The sequence below is a fragment of the Ips typographus genome, linkage group LG16 (assembly GCF_016097725.1).
Source record: "Ips typographus isolate SLU linkage group LG16, UJ_Ityp_2.0, whole genome shotgun sequence".
Lineage (NCBI taxonomy): Eukaryota > Metazoa > Arthropoda > Insecta > Coleoptera > Curculionidae > Ips > Ips typographus.
The window spans coordinates 8902097-8929127 of NC_138437.1; the positions used below are offsets into that span (position 1 = coordinate 8902097).

A 27031-nucleotide genomic window follows, 5' to 3' on the forward strand; every position below is an offset into this window, starting at 1 on the left:
CTATTTTAATTAAGTGTTCTTCTTGAACTTCAACTAAAGTCAGTTCGTAACATTTTCTGTTTTATGAAATTGGATACTTACACACTAAACAATTCACTGCACTACATGTTGGAGCTTAGAACGATTTCGTATACAACTCGATAGTATTTTATTGATAAGTAGAGATTATTTTACTGCATAAATATATACATAAATTTCATAAGTCAAATTTCCGGGTGGAAAAAAAATAAAACTTAAAGTTGGGTAATATCAGTCTGATAAGAGTTGCATATATTTAATTAATTATTTGTATCTATGATCTTTCTATACAAGGTTATAAATAATTGATTGTTGTTAGTTCTGGGAAAAGATAAGAATTAAGTAAATGTTTTCCATGGTTTTAATTTAAATCATCAGATTTGTCATAAAAATGCGATTTTCTGATTTCCCATCCAATGGATCTCTTTAGAAATTACTACTAAAGGAACAGAAGATTTAAAGCACCTAGAGAAAAAATTTAAACCCAGATTTAAAATTGTGTAAGTTCTCCGATTAAATTTTAATCACCGGATATAAAGCTTTTGAAATTTATTCCTAGAGATCAAACTTCATTACATTTTTGTGCTGCCTTTAATTGAGTGGCTTTTAATACTAACTCTCTTTTTTATGCATGTGACTTGAATCAGTTTCACTTTGATCCTATTCAATGTTTGACGCTAAATGCAGATTTAATTTCATCTCAGTCAATTTGAGCTTTTACGTAAGTCCCGCCTAATTAAAGGTACTTTATCAGGACTTTGTAACTGAAAACATGAAATAAATTTCCAGTTCTAAGCGTAGTTAATGCGGTATTATAAAAGCTTCAAATTGGCAAGGTTCGGAGTATTCAATTTAAAATGTCAAGTCAAGTGATTTCCAGATCTTTCTAAAGGCAGTGCAAAGCAACAATCGTGTTGGTAAATTAAGCAAATTCGTAAATGAACCTCGGCAATGTTAGCCTAAAGGTAAAGATGGGTGACAACATCATTTGAAAAGGGTCAGTGCAGAAACTAGTATTTGGTTGGAAGCTTTTGATAGTAAAACAGTACGGGGTGCATTTTAGAGAGGTTTATACAGCTTAATCCATATAATCAAAACCTTTTATGAGCCCTGACCATTAGATGAACAATGGATTCAAAACATGGTTCATTAAATAGAGATTTATGTATTTCATACATTGGCTTTATTCAAACAGTAACAATTTACAAGCAAAATATTAGTTTAAATAGAAAACCTCTAAAAGGTTGCATAAACCTACAAAATTTAGTTTTCTCTGACAAAAGTTAATCCGGATTTAGAGTGCATGTTAGAGGTAGAATGATATTTTTGCCTGGTCGATTTGACAACTCACAATTTCGACCTTTCAGGAAATGAATTTTTAAAAGCAACTCAACGAGTTTCCTGAAGTTCAATCCTTAAAGCAAATACACATTTCGAGTGTGTCCCTTAAAAAAAGATTTTGCATATAGCGGCACAGCAAATAAAAATAAGTATTATTTTACACCTTTTAACGGAACAAATAATTCTGACGCTTCGTCTCCCCGGAAGTATTTCAACAACGAGTAAACACTTTGAAAGTTTTATTGCATGTGAATGGGACTATTTGCAATTTAAATTTAAACATTTGTTACATGTTGTTTTCTCACAAATAAGATCAAATCTGATATGGAATTCTTTCCGTAGCTTGATTACTTGAGTCTCCAAGGTCCTTAAAGCAATACAAACTTTCCAATATAGCAGTCTGAATTATTAGTTAGATGTACATAGTTTGATTGTTGAGACCTTCCGGGTGTTATTATTGTCTGCTTACAAGTTGATTTTTACTGCCTCGAAATTACTGGGTATTTTGAGAAATTTCAGCTACAAAGTGGGACCACAATTTTGTTAAATAGTTTTGACCACTCCAAAGCGAAATAGTTTGGAGCTGGAAATATCCAACTATTCGAGTTGTTTACGTCCAGGACCGTTATGGTAATGCCGTTTGCTTCCGGAAAGATTAATTACAATTTTAGAGAAACAATTCGCAATTATTTCTTAAAAAAACGACTTTTCTTAACGGCGATGACTAATGGAATGAAAAGTCTTCTATAGACAAGAAAATCGATATTTTTGCGAGTATTAAAAGATATTTTAAAGCGAGATGATGTCCTTTTGCCAGTTGGAGCGGAAGGGCGGACTTCAGATAATATTCAGACGAAATTTAGAGAAGGTCCTTGTTTACATTGCACCCTTCCTTTATTATTCATCTCAAAAAACGTTGTTTCAATATAAAAGAGTTTTGTGTGTTCGGCCCTCGGTTCCTTAATCTAACGGCTGGGAAATTGCAGAATTGAAATGGTTTTATTTTATACATTTTCAAGTTTCGTAGAAAGTTAAGAAAAATGTCACCTTGCCTTTCAGGAAATAATTACAGAACCGCCTTTTCGTACCGGAAAAACGCTTTTTCCTTGTAATTGGAAATATTGTTCTTATTGCAGGCAAAACCACGATAAATATAAATCAATTTTTACAAATTGGACCTTTCCAGTTGAAATAATTTTTAAATTTGCATCGTTTTCTACCTTTCATTAAATCGCCTTTCAATCAAAAACGTGTCTCAGAATTCCTTTGCCAGGGTCTAATAAGAATAATGTTCAGGGATTTGGTAACAATGCAAAGAAATATGTTTGAGTCGCCCACATTTTATTAGGATTCCAATTTGGTGCTTTGGGTATTGTATTCCAGAAATAAACCGAGAACTTTTGGCGTTACACATAATACAATCAAGGACATATATAGAAAAGATACAAAAATCGTAAGTGGAGAAGTAATCTAATTATTTAAAGAATAGTGATGAATTAAATTAATTGAATAATTTGTAAATTAAAGCTAAGGATGAGTGACGATATCGTTTGAAAAGGGTCAACACTGAAAGTATCAATATTAGCTCTGGTATATTATGCGTTCCGTGTTGTTTTTCGACTAAAACATTACGGTGGAGTGTATTTAATTTAAACACGGTAATTCAATTTTACCCATAGCGGAACACATATTTTTGCAATAAAATAAACAAATTTGATTTAGGCATAACCTTGATAATTCCGCATGGATGATAAATTTATCGTTAATAAAGTTATGCCCATATTTCATAACGAAAAATACAATTTGTTCGAGAGAGTTTCATGCCTATTTTCCAGTTTTATTAAAAACTCACACAATAACGCCTCTGTTGTTCAATAAAGGGAAAAGCAGATTTTGTTTGTATCGAATGGGTTTATAGGGCAATCGTGACAGTTAAACTCTCAATTATAAAGTAAGGATAATCAGTAGCTCATGACAAGTCGAGGTTAATCACATTCTCTTTGTCTGTTTAAAAAGTCGAGGCAATATCCTGGTGGTTAAGCCAACTTTAAATTCTATTCGCACGCTTTATGAGAAAGAAAATAGGGGATTCTCTATACGAATAAAATTGCCATTCTGGATCTCAGGAAATTTAATTTGCTCCATCTATCATTATCCGGTTCGCAAAAAGGAATTTTGTAAACGGTGCTAACCATTCAAGTAAACTATTGAAACCGACTCTATTAGAATAATACAGAATTTAATGCACGCTGTCGTTACAACACAACGGTATAAGCCTTTAAGGTTTCATCTTCACACGAAATCTACGAATAGTCGTAAATCCCCCTCTTAAGAGGATTTGCTAACAATGTTACATTGCAAGGAAGTAGTTTGTTCCTAAACAAACTGCTCTCAATAACGTAAAGAGTTTACCTAGTAAGTTATATTCCAATAAAATTTCTTAACACCCACCAGTTAACAAAAATTTAATCAAAAGAATCAAAATCAAAAGCAATCAAGTCATTGATTAAAAATGCTTTTCTTATTTTATATCCACGTAATATTGTACCAGGATCCTTGAGTTTCCGGTTCCTGAAATTAGTGTAAATATTGAATATCATCAAAGTCTTCTTTATATTTATTCTTGTTGGAAGTTGGAGTTTCACTGCATACTGCTGTTCATATATGTATACTCATATTAGTGATAAGTAATCATAGTAAAACGTGCAATATGCGGTAATGGAAGTGGAAATAATAAAACGAAGCACATTAATCACGATCAAAAAACCGATTGTGAAACGTAAATTATAATTCAAAGTTCTATTAATCCGAGTGAGTTCGACTATAAAAGTTTACGTAACTTTATCGGATTTAGCGTTTTTAGTAAGTGGGCGAACTGGGACAAAATTTGAGCTATGAGCAGTTGGCAGTTAGTCCAGGCAACTGGCAACACCTGTGGATAATGTCCGTATATCTTGACCCTTCCAGATTTGAATGTAAGTTCTTGAACCGATATTAAGATTTCTGTTGGATTGAGCGATATCTGTAACGATTCGGGATCGCCTTGTGTTTATTAGGGGATGTTAGAAATTTGTTAGGCAAACTCAGACCAAGTTTAATAACTTAAATGGAGCGTGATTAAAATATGGGATTAGGGTTTCGATTTATTTAGTTAGGCATCTGAATCTAGCAAATCTCCCCCAAAACCGCTGGATTTGGAGGAAGGTTGGGTATGCAATTAGAATTAATAAAGCGATTTATTTTTTTTCAGAGAAATAGAACAACTGGATCCATTTAATTTCGTTTAAGGATCGAATTCAATACACGTCTAAGCGTTATTGCTGGATTCTATTTTTAACTTCTTCAGAATTCGGATAGATTTTTGCAACACCGCCTTTCGAGTAATAAATGGCCAATATTTGAAGCTTTCTAGTTCTTTAAGATTGAGCTTTTTTAAGCGACACCGCTAGTTTTATTTATGTTGGTCTTTCCCGACACTGATATATGACTCAAAATTTATTTAAACGCCCTATTATTTAACTTTCCTATAATGCTCGCTTTTCCAACAGTTTCCAATATTTTAGTTCGAAAATTTTTAGACTACACCGACTTTCATACCGGACCAGTAATTTGAAAATTCTCCTTTTTAAATTCTCGTTGCATAGCGGGAACTTTTGTTTCATTATTTTCAGAAATGAATATACGAGTACATACTTCTATCTTACTGAGGATTAGTTTTTAGGGCTCAAGCATTCTCAAAATATTCATTAAATTCCTAGCATATGCTTATACAAAATTGAGAGAGATATAAAATTTAATACTGTAGCTTTTATAATATTAATGATGGTTAAGTAATTCAAGTGCACTTCCAGTTATTAAAATCCTTTGCAGGTCTGAGTGGGAAAATCTAGTTGGGAAATTATTCTATTTTATATTTAAAGCTGTTTTGTATTTATTACTTGTTTTCTGATAAAGATTTTAAAATTGGCACTGTCCACAAAAGAAGTCTTACGTCATGGCTGCACTACGAAATTGCTTTCTGGGGTCCAACTGCTGCTTTTGATAAAATGGTTATATTCGAGAAAACAATTTCACGGTGCTTTCCTAGAAGAACTACATTTAGAAGGTTCAGAACTGAGCAGAAATATCGTAGTGACGCATCTATTATAATATAACAGAGATACAAAATAATTTAGATATGCTGAAATTATTTTAAAAGTGATCAAAAGACATTAAATGCATAATAAGCAAATTTGTTTACGTCGTTTCGCTTTTTTATGAAGTGGCTAATTGGACTGAACTTTTTAGATGCTGAGTATAATTAAAGCTTTTGTAAAATTTGAGAACCTCTAGAAAAAGATGCTCTCTTTTTAAAAGCTTTGTTATTTTGAAGCTTTTCACGGAGTAATTGGGTCTTATAATTGAACCGAAATATCTGTTTGGCTAGTTCAATAACAAACTGCTAATTAAAAGTTTCATGTTGTTTTTTGTAATTTAAGCCACTGATTGGAAGAAGTTTTGTGCTTAACAACGTTCAAGTTTCACTAATTTACAAGCAAGATTAATCAATATAACTCTTTATGATCAGTTGAAGACTCTGATATCACAGTATGGGATACTGATATAAGCAAAACTGAAAATCGTTAAGGTAAGATGTTCACTTATATGTCAAGTAACAGCTTTAACTGTGTAATTATTGAATAACCACTCACCATATAACATGCTAGAAGTAACGTGCCATAACTTTACCCAACTTAATTTACTCCTTAGGGTTCGCAGTCATAAAGTACAAAATCGGTCGAAACAACAGGCTTAAAACTGAGCGTGAAAATGTCGGACAATAAATACTAAAAACGAGGGAAAAGAGCAGATAGAGTTGACTTCAAAGCCGCACACAATTTTCAGAGTAATCGCAAAAAAGGAATCGAGTACGCCGTTATATGGAACAGTTAAGGGTTGAGCAGTTACGTAAGAGTTTTAAAATCCAGACAAATTAACTTGTTTGGGAGCGTGTCAAGTTGTGTCGTATTAATTCCTTTACAGCCTGTTTGGCTCGGTTAAATTGAAGCGAGTTCTGAGTTAAGTTAAAAATATGGGTTGGTCTTGGAAGCTCAGAATGCTTAGTGGATACTAAGGATATTCTGCAGGGTAAATTAAATTATTTTGATATGTCAGGAGGTAAATATCCAAGGGGCTGCGCCTTAAGACCCGGTATTAAACATGTTAGTAAACTTTGTTGTATTGAGTGAAACAAGATTCCAAGGGTTAGTAATAATATGTACAGTCAAAAGCAAAATTAATCTCAATCTAAATATAGTCACAGAGTCATATACGAGCTGAGGCTTTTAATCTTTTAATTAAAATAGATATATGGCTATTTTATATCTTGCTCTTTTACGGTTAAACCCTAATTGTTTTTTGGATTATGGTTCATCGTTTCCGAGCCAGAGTCCAATTATATTTTATGTCAGCCCATGGGGCTTAATTTGGCGAAAACCGCGATTTATGTTGTTATTACGTATGGAAATGCGGGTGCTCAAGCATTTGTTTTCCATTCCCTTTATTCCTGAATTTAATTCACAAATTTAAATGCTCTAGCAACATTTTCTCAAAAGGAGCCTTATTAAAGTTGTTTCACTGTGAACCAGACCTCCCACGTGAAATATTACTCATAAAAAGAGGATGTTTCTCTTATATTTCAATTTCGCATGTTATTTATAGCATACTTCTTATGGAAATAAGACTTCCATAAGTAATGTAACTCTAAATTGTGTTTGTCGCGCACAATATTATAACAACAAAATAAATTAAATTTATAAGTTACATGCAAGTATCTGAAACTTTCCTCAAACGTTTGTCCCAAGAATATCGTATTAACTTTGAACCAGTTTCTTTTCTTGGTTCATTGTCCCAATCAAAAGAGCATATTGTTGTAAATGCTGGATGATTTAGTTCTTAGACGCTCCATCTTTCCGTTTCATCGAATAGTATTGATGCTATCAAGTTTCAGTCACGCACAATATTAAATTTTTTTCTTAAAAAGATTTATTACATGTTAGATATATCCTGCGCATGATGCATTAAAAACGAAGTCCCTAACAGCAAGATAAATGTTCCGATTTATAGAGTGTTAAAGAAAATACCTATAAATTAGAGACCCTTTACTTATAATCGACCCGATAAAATAATACAAAGTTTCACCAAAAAGGGCTATTTACTAATAATCGAATCAGCGCTTAATCAGTTGTCTGCCCTCCCAGTGTTTATACTAAAGTCAGGCCAAACTTGTTTTCTCAATAAATTTTGAAAGAACCCGTCAAGCTCAATATCCTCTTAAATAAATAAATTATTACCCGATCTTTACAGCTTTCCTTAACGGTGGAGAGATAATTATATCGTCATTAATTAAACGTTTACTGTAAGACGGGATTTAATCAACTTTTCTTCAAGCTTTTAAGCCCGTTGAAAACCTCAAAAACACAGGCTTAAGTTTTGTTGGAATTAAAATATGAAGCTCAATTTTTTTTCAGATATTGTTGCACTCACTATAGAAGAACAGAACATGCATATTGGATAAAGGACAAAAAACAGCCGCGTATCTGATCCACCAAGGTGAAGGTCTGAATTTTATCAAATATGATAGAATAATTTCAATTTTATTAACATAATTCAATAGCTCGAAAAGCAGAGATTGAATCCTAAATCTGTAGTTTCTATAAGGTGAATATTACTTCGACAAGCCATAAATTCTCACTAAGATGAAATTTTTTGACAAGGATCATCCAAAGTAAGCTGCTTAGTATGGCAACATTAAGAATTATTATTTTATAAGGTTATTCAAAATTGGAAAAGTAATTTAGTAATGCTCTATATTTAGAATATCTAGGGATCCAATAAGTTTGAGGACAGTTTATAAGCTGAGCATTGCTTTATGACATTCAGTGGCATTCGGTTGGGCGATATTTTTGAACGAAGAAAAATTCCAAAATATTCTGGAATGTTTTATAAGAAGCGATATGCAATGGTAAAAATATGAAATAGGAGAGAATTTGAAGCACCTAGCGCAATAATTTGAATAAAACATGATTTAATATTGAAAGGTTCCTCCGTCATTCCAAACGGCCGTTGGGGAACGTTATTGAAATATCAATAAGTAGAAGTTTCATATATCGGAACGGATTTAAACAAAAAATAGAATGTTCCCTATGTGGTTACCTTCGTTATTAACTAACGATTCTAACAAATGCAGAGTGACAACAACAGTGGTAATCAAGTAGATTTTCATGTAACACTCGAACACAGCCACATTCAATAATGAAAAATGGGTTTTGCATAATTTGATTAAACTTTGATACGTTATGGAAACTAGCTCCCATTAGAGGAAGAAAAAGCCTTGCTATCGCAATAACGTCAAGTTCAATTCTGTTTTAGGCGAGATGCTTAACAGGCGGTGGTCACTAATCGTCATTTGGCTTTCATGCTGCCAGTCAGCTTTTGAGATTAACAAACACAATTTTGTTAATGAGAGATAAACCACAAATCAAATTGTAGTAAGATAAGGGTGTTTGACATGTTTCACTTGTCAAGATTTTCTAGATTGTTTTTCATTTAATTTTGGTCTTGTGATGGTAAATTACTGAATTAGACGTTTGAAAGTTTGTCGGCATATAAAGTGCGAAAGAAACATCGGATCCTAGAGAAGCATTAGTTGCAACTCAAGTACTGATTCAGAACTGCAACGATCAGAGAAAGGCGTTCCAATATCATAAATTGATTCAAAAATCCTAAATAGATTGGACATAGACCAAAAAGACATCCGCTGCATTCAAAGCCTATACTGGAACCAAATGGCTGAAGTCAGAGTTGGTAACAATCTCACAGAAGCAATACCAATTTGAAGAAGGGTCAGACAAGGGTGTGTTCTTTCCCCTCTTCTCTTCAATTTATATTCTGAAGCCATCTTTCAGGAAGCCCTAGAAGAACGCAACGTGAGCGTTAAGGTGAATGGTGTATGGGTTATGGGTATTCGTTATGCGGACGACACAGTTCTAATTGCAGATAACATAGAGGATTTGCGGTATATGCTTGGAACTGTCGGGGAATGCAGTAAGAACATGGGCCTCAATATCAACACCAAGAAGACTAAATTCATGATAATTACTCAAAAGTCACAAGAATTTCAAAAATGAACATAATACGCAACGATACCAAAAGGTACCAATTCCTGCAATTGATAATTGAGGAAAAGAGAGGAATCGACAGGAAAAAGATGTCATGGCTCCGCAACGTTAGGCAGTGGACAGGACTGAGGACAATGCAAGAATTAATGCATACCATACGTAATAAGGTGGACAAATGTGATCGCAAACATCCATTAATGGACACGTAGCAGGAGAAGAAGAAGAAGTTTGTCGGAAACTCTATACTTTACAAATTTTAATATGTTGTGCGTAATGATAATAAAATAGACAGTAAGTATTGAAATCTGTGGCAAATATTTGTAAGATCCATTAATAAGCTCTTAGCGTGGAAGGGGTTAAACGCTCTTTTCCCAGGCCGAAAATTTCACTTTTCCGACCTGGGTGTGGCGCTAAAAGCCCCGGGCTGAGATAATATTCTAAATTGGCTTACTTTATCTGACAGCAAGAAAGTTAGGCTGGCTTCGAAGCATAAAATCATAGATGCATGAGATAGCGTTCAGATTACCGTCAACAGAAAAAGTCAACAATACGTGACGTCGTTATGGAGAAAGATATGCTTCCACCAAAATCACCCTTAAGGAACTCCACTTTAATTCCTATTTTATTCTAGGGTCAATTATTTTACAGTGGCGTAGTACTAAACCTACAAACAATAAATGGGAAATAAAGGCGGGTTTAAATTTCCTGAAACACAAAACGAATTTAGGCCCTAAGAAAACAAAACTTTCCATAAAGAAGATTAAAAATACATTTCGGTTTAATGCGAAACAGTTTCGTGAAAATCCGCCGTAAGTTTAGGGTTGGCACGCTGATCTCCACGAGCCAATTTAATGAATTATTAAACTTTTAATAGGTCACAGGATACTTCAGCTTTTGCTAAACCATAAGCATCCGATTTTTCCATGTATGAGCAACTGTACAAAAACCTAATTACGGTTTGACACTAATTTACTTTGGTCCCAACTTGTTTATTGAGGCGATACAATTTGGTTTAACGGGCAGATATTTCCATAACGGTTAAGTTTTGTCTACGAAGTATTTGGTAGTAATTTCATGGATCATTGAATCTTAACTACCTATAAAGTAAAAAAGACATGCTAGGATAACTAATTTCTAGATCGAAGTCTTGTTGCCATTACTACGTTTTATAGCTCTTAACTTGAATGTTTTTTTTTTAAGCTTCAAACGTTTGTCTGACTTATGTCTATATTCCGAAAATAAGTTTCAAGTACGTTCACTCAATATTCTGGTCGTTAACCAAAAATTGAAAATAATTAAATAATCCAAAAAAATATTGACAGGTAAATAATTAAAAAAATCGATCAATCAATACATTCTAAAAGGGTGAATTTTGCATCCCTATCAGGGCAACATTTGGCCAAATAACCAATAAATCTGAGCGTCCCATTGAGATCTATCCTATTTAAATATGTTACGTGAGGGCAATGCTCTGCCACACTAACCGACCGATAAATCTCTTTTTTTTTAAATAAAGTTCTTTTAGATTTATTCTGGTTGCGTGTACAGGGTTTTTTATTGATTCATTGTCTAAATGTTGCTGTTCGGGGTTGTGCTTTCAGGTTAAAGTTGAAAAGTCAATGCGCTATGCTGAAGAATCCATAGAGGTGTACATATTTCATAATATTGACAGTAGTAAAAGGGACCATATCCTAAATGGAGCGCTTTGTCTTATTGACAGATTTCAAATTTGTTCTCTAAGAACCTCCACTCAGTTGCTTGCTTAACCTTTCATTAAGTGGTAATTTAATATCGCCAAGGTGAAATATATTGTAATTTAACTGGCCTGGTTCCTTTGACAGTGATATATGTCTGCGAGTGAATAATCCATTTGTCAAGTCTCACTATAGGGCATAGAGACTTGTCTAAGCTGGTTTTTCAACCGATTTTCTTTAATCAGTAATTATTTCAAATCAAATCACCCAAAGCATAAAGCTTCTTTTTTCCGCTTAGGTCGGTAAATAAAAAGTTGATATTATCAAACATAAATTAAGCTCCGCGCTCTCCGAGATTTAATCTATTTGGTAATATGATATGAAGCATTAGTTACTAAAAAGCGGGAGATAGGGAAGCGATATTTTATAGAAATATAGTGTTTCTGTCCCTTTTCAAGCTTGTTAACAAACTGGGAAAGGGAAAATTTCTCGAGTTAATATTTGTTTACCTTTACAAGAACTCACTATTGGCATTTTTTACACCGCAACCTGTTTTCCGCTTCCTTTCTATGTTCGTTTTACTTTGATCTCGTAATAAACAAGGAACGGCAAAACCAGCAACGCGTGAGGGGCAATTACCTTTATTTCTATCCGTTTATGACAAATGAGTTTACTTATAATGAAGTCAGCTTTATTTATATCCAAAACTTCTCTAGACATTTCTAAATTTGCAAAATGCTAATCAGATCTTCTGGAATAATGAATTACTTTTCTGATTGAGTAGCAATATTTAGAATGATTCTTTAATAGATATTATAGTGTCTGACCAGTTATAATTTTTTCTGCTAAAAAATTACACAAAAGCTTGCGACCAAATCGAATTTGCATTGGAAAATTCAAATTGTGGATGTCAGATCTAAATGACAATCCAATCGAGATAACTTTAAAACAGCAAATTTTAAAAGCAGCAACGTGAACTGACTAGACGGAATATACATTTAAAATATTTTTCAACCTGGTGGGAAATACTTTATAAAGTATAATGTATTTTCAAGCATACCATATTTACTTAACTGGATTCCGAACTAAGTAAAAAATCTTGTCGAGGGATATTTCTCGCTAATAAAATGTGTGTGTTTACATAGTAGAATGCAAGTCCATTCTACTATGTTAAATGCAGACGGCGTCGTCGAAATGGTGCAGCATGTGTGGAATTTTGATTTTAATTATGTAGTAATTACTCCAAATTGCTCTCTCTGGATTCAGCCTACCCCACTGTGACTTTTAACTTTGTGCTAATCGCTATTTTCTAGGTTTTAAACCTTTTGAGTTTAGTTGTGTTTACTAGGCACAAGGCGATAGTTTTCGACATCGCATAGCATTCGAAAACGATTCAATTAATCCCTACATGGACCTGCATTAGATGCAAATATCGATTTAGCTATTACTCGCGTTGAATTTGCAATTCTAGTGTACGATTACTCTCCAGGTTTTAATTGTGCCTTCATTTGAAGTGAAACTTTTTAGGTGAAATTATATTCTGATGGTGCATTGCAAATCCCCCCTAAAAAAATGTGTTTCGTACTCATACGAATTATGATTTTTTCTGTTTTTAATTATAACTAAACCTGAAGGGCAAAAAGTTGAATTTTGCTGTCGTTCTCCTAATGTACACATTTGGGCAATGACCTAAGCTAACAATGGCTTTTTTGCCTGAATGGGACCACGATTAATCAATTTAGTGCCAATAGAGTGGCCAAACGACTTATCTGCCACCACAGACCTTTTAAAAAATACTATTGTAGATAAACCAAAAAATATCATCTGTGCTGAATAGGTCCTTGTAATCCTTTCCTATATGCACGCCCCCACATCTAACCTCTTTAATTAAACTGTACCTACCCATTAATTTCTATTCCGCCCTAAGCATTGAAATATACAACAATAACCCTGAAGACGGCACTTCCGCTATAACAGAGAAACGTCGGCCGAGATTAAAAGCTTCCTAGGATCAACATGCACATACGAAATAAGGAAATTAGTCGGAGCGTTGTCACCTAACCGTATTCCCATTTATTATGCTTTCAAACTTTAATTTTCTCCAGTTTCCAGGAGTCACTCGCGCAAATTAAATAGTTATTAAAAGTTATTCGATACTGCCAGTTGCGTTATTCCAAAATTTAATCCTATGCTACTTATGTCTTCAAATTTAGTCAAAATTCAGTCTCCAGGAAGTTTAAACTAGATTAGGTTACGTTAGGAAAATACAAGGAAATTGTTGCTTAACTAGCCATTTGGCACATCCCCAATGCCACAAAGTATTTCATAATAGTAGAAGGTTGTTTGTAGTTGGAAGGTGAAGCAGTATAATTGAAAATTAGTGCTTTCAACTTAGTTCGTTAGATTTTGACACTGAAGCCTGAAGAAAAAAGTAAAACAAGAAATATTCATGAGTTGGTAGTCCAATACTGTGTTATACATACCAAACAACACCAAATTAAAATATCATCCCGTGTAATAAAAAAATATACTCACCATGTAATATGTATGTATAATAAGTACGGTCTTGACAATGTTGAGGAAAGTACTTAAAGGTGATCTAAAAAAAGAGAAAATACCTCAAAAATAAGATAGAAAGCACCAAAATACAGCAAAGTTTGACTTGGAAAAATAATTTACAGAGCTTATTAAGGAAAGAACTCAAACAGAACAATATAGTTTAATAGAGAATAGAGTTAAACAGAGGATTATATCTTGTAGAATCCTGAAGGTAACTTCCCGAGGATACATTCGTAAAATACAATTAAAAGTAGATATTCTAATAATTTGAAATACCATAGCAAAATAAACAACAGAATAAAACAACATTTATTGAATTACAGATACTTAGATAATACAATTGAAAACTCCTTAATTAACAAAGAAAAAACAAAAATGTTTTTCTGCTGAGTAAAAGATTGGATAAACAAATTGAGTGGGCTGTTTTAGTAAATAACAGCTAAACTTGCGTAGAAACAACAGACCTTCAAAATCAGTCTTATAATTTATGAGACTTCCATGATTATAAGGTTTTTGAGATTAAGTCTGGCATACACCTGCAGCAAGCAGTTTCCAACAATTTACGTGTATATTAATTACACAAGACCATTAAATATTAAATTCTATCCGGAATAATTTCTGAATATTACATTTTTGTTTTTTAGCAAATAATTTATTTTACCGATTTGTTTTTATGGAACAACAGATGCAACAAATGTTTTTTTTTTAAAGTTGATCTGTTTTAATGGGTGTTTGTAATTGGAAACTGCGGACGGCTGAATAGAATAAAATCCAGCCATTTAAAAAAGCCCCAAAAAACAGAGAACATTAAAAACAAATGACGGCATTGAATAAAAAATAAGTAGCAGCTCTCGTTTTAAATTTCGATTCTATTGTGGTCAAAACGTATTTCATTTTTTCTCCTTGTTCCAGTTCAGCAAACTGAAAAAGGGATATTTATAGGAGGAACGTTTTAGTAATCATTTTTTTTTCAATAAGTCGGTGATTATTAATAATTGACTGATTGATGTAATCAAAGTTAAATTTCTGTTCAAGTGACTTGTGTTTTTTTTGTTATCGTTTAAACTGGATTGATCCACCAAGTTTAATTTGGATCTATACATGCACACATATGTATACATAGACAGGAACCAATTTCGTAAGTGATGTTCCATGTTCCGATAAAAAAATAAATTTACATATTCTTTGTTGAAGAAAAGCTGTATACATTGGTAAACGAATGAGGTCTATGTGTTTATTTGTCAGAACTATTATTTTGAAAAACGTCTTTTTTTGTTCTGATTTTGTGGGAGATAGTTGTGTATACATACTAATTATAGGTGTACGCGATACGCTTTGATTTTAATCAATAAAGCAAAATTAGACATACGATGTGATTGAATCAACAATTAATCCATATGGTGTATCATTGTAGTAAAATTGGTCTAATTACGTATGTGTATTGTACATGATATAATAAATGCTATAAATAAATCACCAAACAAATCCAAATAATTGCTTTACTTTACTAGTTTTATTTTGAACGAAAATAGTTTTTTGTTAGTTAAAGCGTTAAAACTTTTTGTTGATTTTTAACTACCTTGAAAGTTTATCCAAAAATCCCAATTATACTTTCCTAGTTAAAAACTAGTAAGTAAATACTCAATCTTTACTGCTAGTTTTAAAAATTTACTTACCAAAACAACTTTTCAGAAGTTCGGAAGCGGAGCGCCTTTCGGAATGTTCGAACCACAGAGCAGGTCTGGATAGGGTGGCACTTCACAAGCAAACTGAGGTGATCCAGCAATCGCCTCCTATCCAGAGCTCAAATTCAGCAGGGGATCCTGCGCTTTCCTCATGTCATTCTTTTTCGAATTTTTTTTTGTTAATACCAGTCTGCTAATTTAACAGCTACTTTTACATTAATAGTTCTACTTATAATCCGAGATAACTCATTCGGTTTTGATATTGACACAACGCATTATCTAAATATTTACAAAGTCGAGATTTGCGATGTTGTGATGTTAACGTAAGGACTAGTGATAATTGCCTGATTGATTGGAATGCTTCTTCCAATTCCAACAGTTGTTCAATGCATGTATATGTTAAAAAGTTTTTAATTTCCTACAAACATTTATATATCAATTTTCCTCCTGACCAATTCTGTTTTAGTAAGCCTGTCATACGTTTAACTAAAATTAATCCTCTCTATTTTTTTATCGTAAAAAGCAGAATTAAATTCAGTCTCCGGTTAAAAAAGCCAGTGTTAGTGAATAATTTATATGAAAATTAATATCAATAAACGCTGTTTGTTTAAATTAAGCGATATGCATGTCGGACACAATGCACAGGAGTGATATAAAATTTTCATGAAGCTTTTTTCATAATCAATATGTCTAACAAATTGCGTGAAAGCTTTGCAGGGAAATTCTATTCATCCTGTCAATCCTGCCAACAGTTCCGGACATAATATTTTTTTGTTGTTGGTTGGTAAATAAACTATAAAAGTTTCTTTCTTAAAGGTATATTTCTGTTTCCTTTTTAGTAATTAGCTGATGGTTTTCTGCATAAAAGTCTATAATAAAAATTTGTTTTTTCTTTGAGCAACTTATATAGGTGTAGGTTAGTTTAATTACGAATACTGAACATATTTCTTAATTTAGACCCAACTGACATATCTTTTAAAACAATCTACCATATTCTCGAAAATTAGATTACAAGGGCTGCTTTTTCGTTCCGTTAAATATTACGGCTAAAACACAAATATTTCTGTTTCCTATTGGACCAGGCCCATTTTTCGGAAGGCAGATTGCCTCTAATTTATGCAAATTTTTATACTTTCCCTAAACCGTTGCGGAAACATTTTGTTTAAGCAGGTTTTTTATGGCCGTTTCAATTTGTATGGATCTTATGCTACGCTTTTATAGTCCCTTCTCCGACCGTTATTCCTTTAGGGGTTCCGTCATTTACTAAACAACGTTTGTTCTTTGGAATACTAGCTTTAACATTATGTACACAAATTGCTACGGTGTTACAACAGATGATACTATATTTTATTTGAAAGAAAATGTTGAACCAAGAACTGTTTGAATAATTAAACGTTTTTCAATGTGAAGTTAATACAATTACAATAGTCATTTATATTTTTAACTGTGCATTTTTTGTAGGGCATTTACATTACTAAACTATTAACACACATTTGAATATGGGCAGTGGCAATTATCCTGGTGACAAAAGTCGCTTTCAGCATTGCACGTTTCAAATTTAAACTGCGAGCGGTATAATACTAAAGGAGAGATAAAACCGCTGGAGAAATGGAGAATTGTGGAGAACGTCAAATTTCTTAACATTATTTAGCCATATATCACTGCGAGTAAGGCGTTACGTGTACGGTCGTGCCATATACATTTTAATTTTTAGAAGCGCGAATTTCCTTTCGGATGTTTGTCAGACATTTTCCGGTTCTTTTAAGAAAAGAACTGGATGACATTAGGGACTTTGAAAAAGAAATGCCCTTGAAAGGGCAACCGTTTAGTCTGTTTAACCTAAATTAAATTAGTTTAGGACCATCTGTGACATAAATTTATACTGACTAACTCAGGTTAAATTGTCTCTGCCTGGCTTAATTAGCTTAGAATTAGGTTGCTTACTTTTAAATCTCTAGCCTAAATTAAATTGTGCTTACAACTTTGAGTGAGAGAGGAAATTGTTAATCGAGTACGAATTCAATAGTGCAAAACATGTTTTCCTGCTCATCATGAGTGATGTGCAGGCATAAAGAATTACCATTAAATGCTAGCCAGCTATACATAAATAATTGGTAATCATCGGCAAACCACAGCTATTGAACACATTTCAATAGGGACGTTTAAACGTAAATTTCCATTACACAGATGAGTGTGTTTTGATTTGTGATTGTACAGCAACCGTAAAAAGTCAATTTCCATTGGCAGTTAAATCAAAGTGTTGCAATCCTGGGATTAAATTTGGCAGCACCTTCCAAAGCAAAATTTGAGTTTCTTGCAGATATCTCTCAAAAGGCAAAACATATTCTGCAAATATAAAAAGTTTCCTAAAGGTGTCTCCACACACGCAGTCAATATAAGTTTCTTGAAAGAATCAATAAAATGGAAATGTAATGTCTCAGTTGACTACAGAGGTCGCTAAGTGTCTTTTCTCAATTTGTTAGTGAAACTTTAGTTGTGGACGGCACTTTTTTATGGATTTAATCAAGAAAAAAATTTTAATGTTGGAAATAAAAAAAAAACCAAATAATAAAAACAACTACAAAATTTTCATTATACAAATTTTTCAACGACTCGAGCCCCTCATCGCTCCGACTATTGTATTGTGTTGGCATTCTGTTACAATTTAATTATAATGTTCTACGTTTTTAAGCACACACATTTCCTACATTGAAACATTACCCCGACGGTACAGAGCAAAATACACTAAAAAGTTTTAGCATTTGTAGAATGTGTGGGGTCATCTAAAACTTTTATATTAATTTGCCAAGTAAGATGGTAATTTGAATAAAAATCCAAGATAACTGACCAGAAATTTTCTATTGTAATTTGTACCAAATAAGGAATTTTAATCCTGTTATTAGCATAGCAAATGCAAGTTGCTACAGGTTTTTAAGACATCCAATGTCTATCAAGTAAACTTAATTCCAGATTTATAATACTAGAAACTTAAATCTGAGGTTTATGCTAGTCATTATTTGAGTGCAGGAAAATTACATAAAACTGTAAATTTGACCAAATGTACTTTACTGTAAATGTAAAAAATGCTCATTTTTAGTTGACTTATCTGCGTGGACAAATGTTTGCTAGTAAAACGAGATGTTTACCATATACCGTCATAAGTTGCATCTAGTGCAGAAATGAACACGATTTAAAATTATGTCTCTGAATATAGCTTTCTCTTTATGATACAAGCTTAAAAGCTTCCAAACATGCATCAATGTTTGATTTTGTGTTCGTGCGTTTTTTTAATTAGATCAGACTATTATACTGAACTGTCTATAAAGCAACTTACTGAATAATCATTTTTTGTTCATTTTTAACGTTATTGCCTTGTACTTGACAAATCCCATTGTTTTCACGTTCTGCTCGTTCTAAGATAATTTTAATAACTTGTGTTGTTATTAGACTAATAAATAAATAGAAGAGCATTAGGAAAAAAATATATTTATTGCAATAAAATGTACAGAGATACTATTTTAAAAATAAAAATACTCTAATTAAACTAGGATATCTGTTATTGCCTAAAATACCTAGATAGTACATTTTCTTAATAATAATCGTCTAAAACTTAACATAATCTAAAAATATTAGTATCATCCTACTAAAGGTATATTTACATCAACATCAAAGCGTATATATACGAACAATCCATAAACTTGATATTTTTAGATAACATCGTTCAACAGAAATGCCGAAAACATTAACTCTAATACACTGTTGGGAAGTATAATTTTATTACACACCCTTTTATTAATATTATTACATTAATAGCTTCAGCTAGAAAGGGTACGATGTGTTAGGGAAACACACATTGATTGTTTTAATTATATCTAACAGAAAATTACCAATGGTTCTTATGTATAAAACATTATTGGGAACCATTCTAATCTGGGTAGCATAGGAAGGACTTAGAACCCCGCTGGCTCTACTACTAAAAGGAATTATTCCAGACATGGCACTGTTATTAAATTGCTGAAACTGTTTTATGGCACGCTTGTATTGAAATGGATTTACGAGTTTACTGATAAGTAAGGAGGATTAGTAGGAAGTTACTGGCGACGGGGTTCCATTACATGATATGGTCAACTTACTGGATATGGATTATTAGATATGATTTGATTTTGATTAACGGTTTATCCAAGTAGCGTCTTAAGCATTATAAAACATGTAACACATATCTGGTTATTTAGTGTATTACGTACTACTTAAGATGGTTTCCTGGGAAAATCAAGTGTGGAAAATTTCATGAGAAGGAAGACTTTAGTGGTGTATGTTTATTTAGCTTGGAAAAACTTGATTGTAAACGCGTACTTTCGCCCTGCTATCACTCCCGAATTGTTCACAATATTTTTACAGGGACTAGATGAAGACTCAGCTTCTTCGCGAACTTATTACCAGATTCATTAAAGTGTAGATAAACAACGCTACTATATATACATCAATACATTTCCTAAGCTAGACATTATTGGAAAGTCAATAAGTATCAGTCTCACATAAAATACCGCAAAGTAAATATTGCTGGTGGGGTTGTTCAGACATCGTTTACGTGGCAAAAGTTGAGTTTCTTGCCGTCGACGTTCGATAACAGATCAAAAGGTTTGTTGTGGACTAAGAGTTGTTTGATGCAACCGTAAAATCCTTTGTAATAAGCTTCAGGTAAACCTGGGGGTAGTGATGACGTTCCACCTGAAAGTTAACATTTACTTTATGAAAGAAGATGAAAGAAAGTTGCCAAAACCTTTATAAAACAAATTCACCGACTCGCAAAGTTCATTACAGAAAATTCTTTTATTTGTCTAATAATTTACACTTTATCTTTTACGCGACATTAAACTTGTAATTTCTTTAAGGCGCAGTCGCCTATCCTCCATTTCAGTTTTATTTATGCACTGTTGTTGTCGACCGGCTAATTTTGATATATTTTTCCTTATATCCCCAGCAAATAAGGCCGCAAAGAAGCGGGAAAATTTCAGAGATAAGAAGAGTCACATAAAACGTCGGGCTCTATTTCCCTTTTCTCTTCGGAATTAAAATGGCTTGGTTTTGGCTTAGGGTGCTGGGTAAATTTGCTAGCAAAAGTCTTACCGATCCACAGTTTAGCTGTTGTCCGTAAACTTTTAGATCCAGGGCTTGACCTGCCTCGAATTATCCTTTCGTTATCCACCGATATCATTCCTATTCGCTTTTTCCTTCTCACGTGAACCGTATGCCAAAGACCATCATCTATTCGTTTGTTTGCTCTAAAACCAAAAATATGCGCTGTTCATCCGATTTTTCGTCATGGTCTACACTAACCTGATAGAGAAAAATCGTTTGTCACGTCCAAGATTAAAACTGACGTGGGGAAATCCATTTTCAATAGCGATAGCAAAATATTCTCTGGCAATTCGCTTGGATTTGCTCCTCCATAATAACAAACCGTCTGCGACGAAGGTCTGGACCTCAAATTTGTAGTCGTTTCCTAATTCAGCTTTCCTCCTGTAAAATAAATCTTTTTATTTGATATACAATCCAAACCTCTCGGTTTTTGTATGGCTTTGTATACGTAGTAGAGCGAAATGAACTTGCACAATTTATGGCGTCTCCGAGAAAAGTTTAAACGAAATTCTTTCCAGGTGTATCTGGACAACTTAAAGTGATAATGTGAGAGTTTTGTAAATTTATAATATAGTTCAGAGTCGCGGCCGAGGAGGTTAATTAAAGACGGCGCGTTAATTGATGGTTAATGAATGTAATTTAAGACTTAATCATTTCGCTCCATCAACCGAATTACTTCCAATAAATTATCTACTTAAACCCATAGTTCTAATCATTATTAGTAAAGTTAGTCGGTTAACTGAAACTTACAGTTCCTCCTCTCCGCTGTAATCGAGAACGCCACTCTCTTTTCTTTTTCGTTTCAATTGGACTACGACTTGATTTTCGATGTCAGTACGGTTATGGCTGGTTAGAGAGAGAAAGTTTACACAGAAATTCAATATTAAACATCGTATAAAATATTCCCACTATACGGTCACTTACCTTCTGAATCCTTTCAGCTTGTATTGCAAGAAGGTGTTGCCTGTAAATTTGACGGGACCGTGCTCTTCTGAAAAAGAAAACAAAATTAATGGTCAATGTAACCACGAGAAGAGTTTGTTGGTGATGTAAGGTAATATAGTCAAGCAACAGAATTGTCAATTATGTTCTCGTCTCCTATGCAAACTAGCCTGGAAATATAAAAGCTATTATTGTGTTAATAACAAATACTGAAGAAAAACATAGTAATTTTTCATTCTTCTTATTGTAGTAAATTAAATAGTATCACCCTGCTACAAGCAGTTAAAGTATTTCATTGTAATTTAATTATTCCACATGTAATGCCATTACTTTAAGAGTAATTGAATTACTATGTGAATAATTGACATACGCTTCGGACGCAGCTCAATTACAAAATTCAATTAAAGTAGTTCAACTGCCAATAAATAATTCCGGAAAACGCAAAAGTAATCTAAATCGACTGCAAATTTAAACCCAGTTTAGTGTATTGAATTTCACTAGAGACTTTAATAGACGCAGACTAATTTAAAACTTTTCATGTTTTTAAATTTTATGTTTTTTGTTAGAACAAAATTAAAGGCTTTTTCGCTTTTTCTGCGTCACTGAAAATGAATTGTAATTTTATAATTCCCCTTAATTAAAACGTTTTCCGCATATTTCTGTTATAACTAAATAAACGGTGTATCGTAATCGAACAAGTTGTGAAGTGTCGAAATTTGTAAATCCAACAATTCAGTTTCCATCTGAAAATAAAATCATTCCGAGCGGAAAAGCATCCAGTTGATTACCGGAACGCCCAGTGAGGTCCAAAAATTACAAATAGATTTGAATATATCGAATTTATTCAATTTCCCGCTTGATTAAGCCCTTGTAAACTATGCCAGTAATAAAAAATAATTTTGAGCACCAGTCCGCCCCTTTTTCTTCGATGGCCACGCTGATTTCAATTTATAAATAACGAGTTCTCATTAAAAATGGCAATGATCATAAATATACGTCCTGGAAAGTTACGGCGAAATTAATCTTAATCGTATAACATGAGAGTTTGTAATAATAAATGTAAGCAGTCGCCGTAAGTGAAGGCAAACATCATTTTTTATCGCATGAGGGTCATTTTTAAGGGCTAAAGTTAGCTGGAAAATCTCCACTGAATACATACGGTTGGACAATCTCATACATATAACTGCTAAGCCCTCTGTCGTTATGAATTTGGTTGAATAGTACACATAAGTTAGTGGTTTGCAAAGATAACGAAAATAACTTATTTGGAAGGAAGCCAATATTGGTCTCAATAAAGCTAATTAAAATTGGTAGTCTATCCCTCGTCAGTTCATCCTTGACAAAAATTCGTGTCCTAACCGAGTTATTCAATTAAAAAAGACGAAGAAGAAGAAAGGCAGGCGCAAGACATAACTAAATCAATTTTTTGTGACGCTTTTTGCCGCAAACTTGAAGTATAACCGGAAGCGAACCGGGCCGATTCGGATTAATATAAGTTATTCTTTGGGCGAGTTCTAAAATGAAAGGGGCAAGTCCTTAATAAGTTAGTTATTGATGGGAACGACTGTATAATTAATTGTGTTTCAGTTCTGACAGCGCTGCGAATAAAAGCTAATTAATTAAGACTTTTAGCACGACTAAAATTTAAAAGTTTTTTGTTGCGTACCCTTAAGTGGTGCACAACTGATTCGTGGTCTTTGCCTAATTATATTAGAAAATATACGCCTCATGTAACTAACGTTTTAATTAATACCCCGCTATAAAATTTAATTCGACCAACGAAAGCAGACTTCATAAAGTAATTTAATTACGGAGCATTTGTCGAAGTTGTTTCGAAGGTTTGGCACAAGGTAGAACGAAGGTATATCGCCGAACTTACGGCTTAATAAGAAACGCTCACCTTTTATTACTCAGTCCCACTCAAAATCTCGACTTCCTAATAGCTTCTTTTGGCTGACAGCGATCTACGGACTTTTCACTTCTCTTATTACTCTCGACAAAAACTTACTAGTGCGGACTTCTCGGGACACAGTAAAATCAAAAAACTACTTTCAACTCCACTTAAGGTTTTAATATCCCGGTGGTAATTTACCTTTGCGATTTCATTACTTTGTCTCATCTTGTTTTCTGCGGATTTAATAAAACCCAAACGGATTAGAGAACAAGACTACTTACCATATTAACCACTCAACCAAAAATCATTATATTAACTTGCGCAGCTTTATTGTGAGGCTAATTTCAGGAACATTTTTAAATAAACTTCAAGGGTGTAATGCTTGAAAGGGTAAAGCTTCCAGGGATTTCTGGTCACTGACCCTTTTATAAAAATTTATGCTTAATATTTTCTCTTGAATTTCTCGTAAATACTTGAGTAGAAATTAGTTAGTCTATAATGAATCTTATAAAAAGATTTTTGATGAAATGTTGCTTTGTAGTAAAATAGGAAATTGTACAGGGTGCTGCATTTTCGATGGTTTTACGGGGTACAAAGAAAACGGTAATAGATAGAAAAAAAGTAGCATACGTGTTCTGATCTCTTTTTCTGTGGGCGGCGCAAACTTCTTTTGTTTCAAAGATACGGGGGGTTTTCGAAAATTGGTAATTTTTGAGCTTTTTCTGTATTTCAGTTGCTCTTAAAGTTATCAAAAAATAAAGACGGTTCCCGGTAGAAGTTTTCATGTAGAATCCAATGGCGTAATCAGTTTTTTTCTATTCCGTTTAGTTCCTAACATATGACAGTAAGTTACATTTTTTTAAATGGAACAGCCTATATATTTTTACGTCATTTAATTCTGTTGATTTTTACCTTTTCAACGGTGTATTACAACATATAAGTATGTAGAGGTTAATCCTGTTATTTAAAAAAAAAGACATTTGCTAAGCTAAAAAAAGGCCAATATCTAAAATACCAAACAAAATCGGAAATCATATAAACTAACACATCAGGAAATTAAATATTTTTAATAAATCTTATTAAAAATCTAAGTTACAAACAGTTCTACCGTCACTTTAATAAGAAAAGTGGCCATTTCTATTTTCTACTATTTTTAAGGTAGAAGTTGAAAAAACTGTTTATAAACGACATGTAACATGTTAATAAGAACATAGCCAAATTTTGTTTCGACTGTGGGTATTTTTATACATATTATTTAGCACTTTTTTGTTAAGGGAACGCTTTTTTTCTTATTACCAAGATTAACATTTACAAACTTATATGTTTTAATACACCGTTGAAAAAGTAAAAATCAACAGAATTAAATGAACTAAAAATATATAGGGTGTTCCATTTAAAAAAATATAACTTACTGTCATATGTCAAAAACTAAACGTAATAGAAAAAACTGACTACGCCATTGGATTCTACGTCAAAACTTCTACTGGAAACCGTTTTTTCCTTTTTTGATAACTTTAAGAGCAAATGAAATACAGAGGAGGTTCCAAAATGACCAATTTTCAAAAGCCCCCCTTTGAAACAAAAGAAGTTTGCGCCGCCCACTTTTCGCCAGTCATCTCAGCTCAGAAAAAGAGATCAGAACACGTATGCTACTTTTTTTTTATCTATTACCGTTTTCTCTGTACCCCGTAAAACCATCGAAAATGCAGTACCCTCTACAAGACTTGAAAAATGAAATTTAAAAAATGGTTGTTCTAACCACTAAAATAGAAACTTCAAGCAATGATGCAAGTAATTTAGATGTACAAGTGTAACTTTAACAGTATTCAAGACAAATGATTAATTAAAAAAGTCGTAAATTATATTTGATTAGGTGCAATAGATTAAAAATTAATAAACCTTGTAGTGAGAGTGAAAGAAGTGAATAATGTTTTTAACTTTAGGTTAGGGAAAAGTAACCTTTAGGTGTGAATAGTTTTTCAGAGTTTGAATTCAAGTATGACTTACCACAATTCAATAATGTAGTGTCTAGTGAAATAGTGGTTTTCAAAGAGATTGAAGTGTCTTGAAAGCTGCACAACCAGTATTTTCCAAGTAGAATACTTCTACATGTGCCTAAAGAGTTTAAGGTTAAGACAAAAAGTATCTGTAATCCAACCTTTAAATTTCTATAATTAAAAGGAAGACAAAAGAGTAAAAATAAAAAACCACCCTTCAAGTAAGATAAATGTTTGATCTTTTCAATAATGTTCGGAATTAATGCGGGCCTAATTTGCGAATAAATTGTTTGCAGGCGGTACTAGTAGAGAATTCTGCAGTAATTTATGTAGATAGCGTTAACGTAATTACGCCTTGTCACTAACACATGTTTAAATACTGAAGAGTCAGAAACTTACCAGTCTCGCAACGTTTGCCCTTAAATTTGGAGGGACATTGGCAAGTGTAATGATCCAAGTCAGGAACACAGACACCATTATTTAGACAGGGATTTTTGTACAAGGGACAGGGTAATCCCTCATAGAATCCCACGTTCGAGGCGCAACTATTGTTAGAGGGATTGTATGAGCAGTCCGATAATATGTTTGTTATCGGAAGCGGATTTCCATTTACGGCAAGTCCTTGAATGATTCCTCGGAATCCCTTATTCCAGCCGGGAAAGGCGAACAGATTGTTGTATTCGTCTTCTCTTTCACTGAAATTTAGAAAAAACAAATTGCAGTGTAGTAGTGTTTATTTTGGGACCTTTTATTTTCAGCGGACACATATCTACTAGCACCAAAACACGAAAAAAAATTTAATGGAAGCCTGTCCATACAAAATTAAAACGTGGAAAAATCCTGTTTATGCTTTCGAGTTTAGTGTTTTACTTTGTACATTTTGTGGTGGGCATAAAGCCTGCATATTTCTTTCAACAATATAGCTCTAAACGGTCACTTTTTCGGATAATCCCTTTGCTGACTAGAAAGTATGTTTTTTTCCGAGTCGAGGCTTCTACGAATTAGAAAAAAGCGTCCGCCAAAATAAAAGGTCTTCTCCATTCGTTACGATTATTACGGGTAGTATCCCACGTAGAGTGGAGACTCGAGCACAAAGTCCCTAATGGGGGTGTCGGAGTAGCCAAAAACTATGCTCGAATTGTCAACTTGCAAAATGCCCTCTTTCCCTTTTCCAGATATGCGGGCCCTGTGCCATTTGCGAATGACGATGGGATCCAAAGTCCTAAACGGAAAGGATACGGATTATGAGCGACCTCGCCTTGATGAAATATAGCGCGTTTTTAAAAAACCATAATAGCGTAAACTTGAATGATAAATTTTCGTAAGAGAGACCAAACCGGGAACAAGTCGGTTTTTGAATATGTTTTCGAATCATTTATCATTCCGTTGTGCTCGTTCACAACTTTGGTCAGATAGCGACGACATTGTCTCTTTATCTAATACATGGTCTGCTAACATTACAACTTTAAAAAAGAATCTTTGTAAAACTTCAAACGAACTGGAAAATCGCGAAATATACTCCGATAGATAGCATTCTGATTTTGTGTATTGATTCAAAAGTTGCATCGTTTGAAATCAAGTCACCCGTCGAATTGGGTCGCTT

At 33.3% G+C, this 27031-nt stretch overlaps 2 protein-coding genes across 17 annotated transcripts in view; both read right to left on the reverse strand.

The window, feature by feature from the left end:
* Nucleotides 1–15533, reverse strand: part of mGluR (metabotropic Glutamate Receptor) — a 47442-nt gene extending 31909 nt beyond the window's left edge. For 3 of the 5 annotated variants that reach the window (XR_014180884.1, XM_081994087.1, XM_081994084.1), the window contains exons 1-2: nt 15448–15532; nt 13748–13811 (exon numbers count right to left, since the gene is read on the reverse strand). The gene's annotated coding sequence lies outside the window, so the exon portion shown is untranslated. Of the gene's footprint in view, nt 1–81; nt 154–13747; nt 13812–15447 lie in introns of those variants that run through there. The other 2 variants (XM_081994086.1, XM_081994085.1) reach the window with 2 other exon arrangements.
* A 3393-nt stretch (nt 15534–18926) lies between these two features.
* Nucleotides 18927–27031, reverse strand: part of LOC145738903 (agrin-like) — a 79761-nt gene continuing 71656 nt past the window's right edge. For 8 of the 12 annotated variants that reach the window (XM_081994057.1, XM_081994056.1, XM_081994051.1 and 5 more), the window contains 8 exons: nt 26486–26650; nt 25828–26123; nt 25439–25546; nt 21520–21586; nt 21346–21441; nt 20794–20976; nt 20584–20738; nt 18927–20184 (listed from right to left, as the gene is read on the reverse strand). In XM_081994057.1, the coding sequence (XP_081850183.1) occupies nt 20030–20184; nt 20584–20738; nt 20794–20976; nt 21346–21441; nt 21520–21586; nt 25439–25546; nt 25828–26123; nt 26486–26650 (1225 nt within the window). In that variant the 3' untranslated portion in view covers nt 18927–20029. The remainder of the gene's footprint in view (nt 20185–20583; nt 20739–20793; nt 20977–21345; nt 21442–21519; nt 21587–25438; nt 25547–25827; nt 26124–26485; nt 26651–27031) is intronic. The other 4 variants (XM_081994054.1, XM_081994053.1, XM_081994052.1 and 1 more) reach the window with 3 other exon arrangements.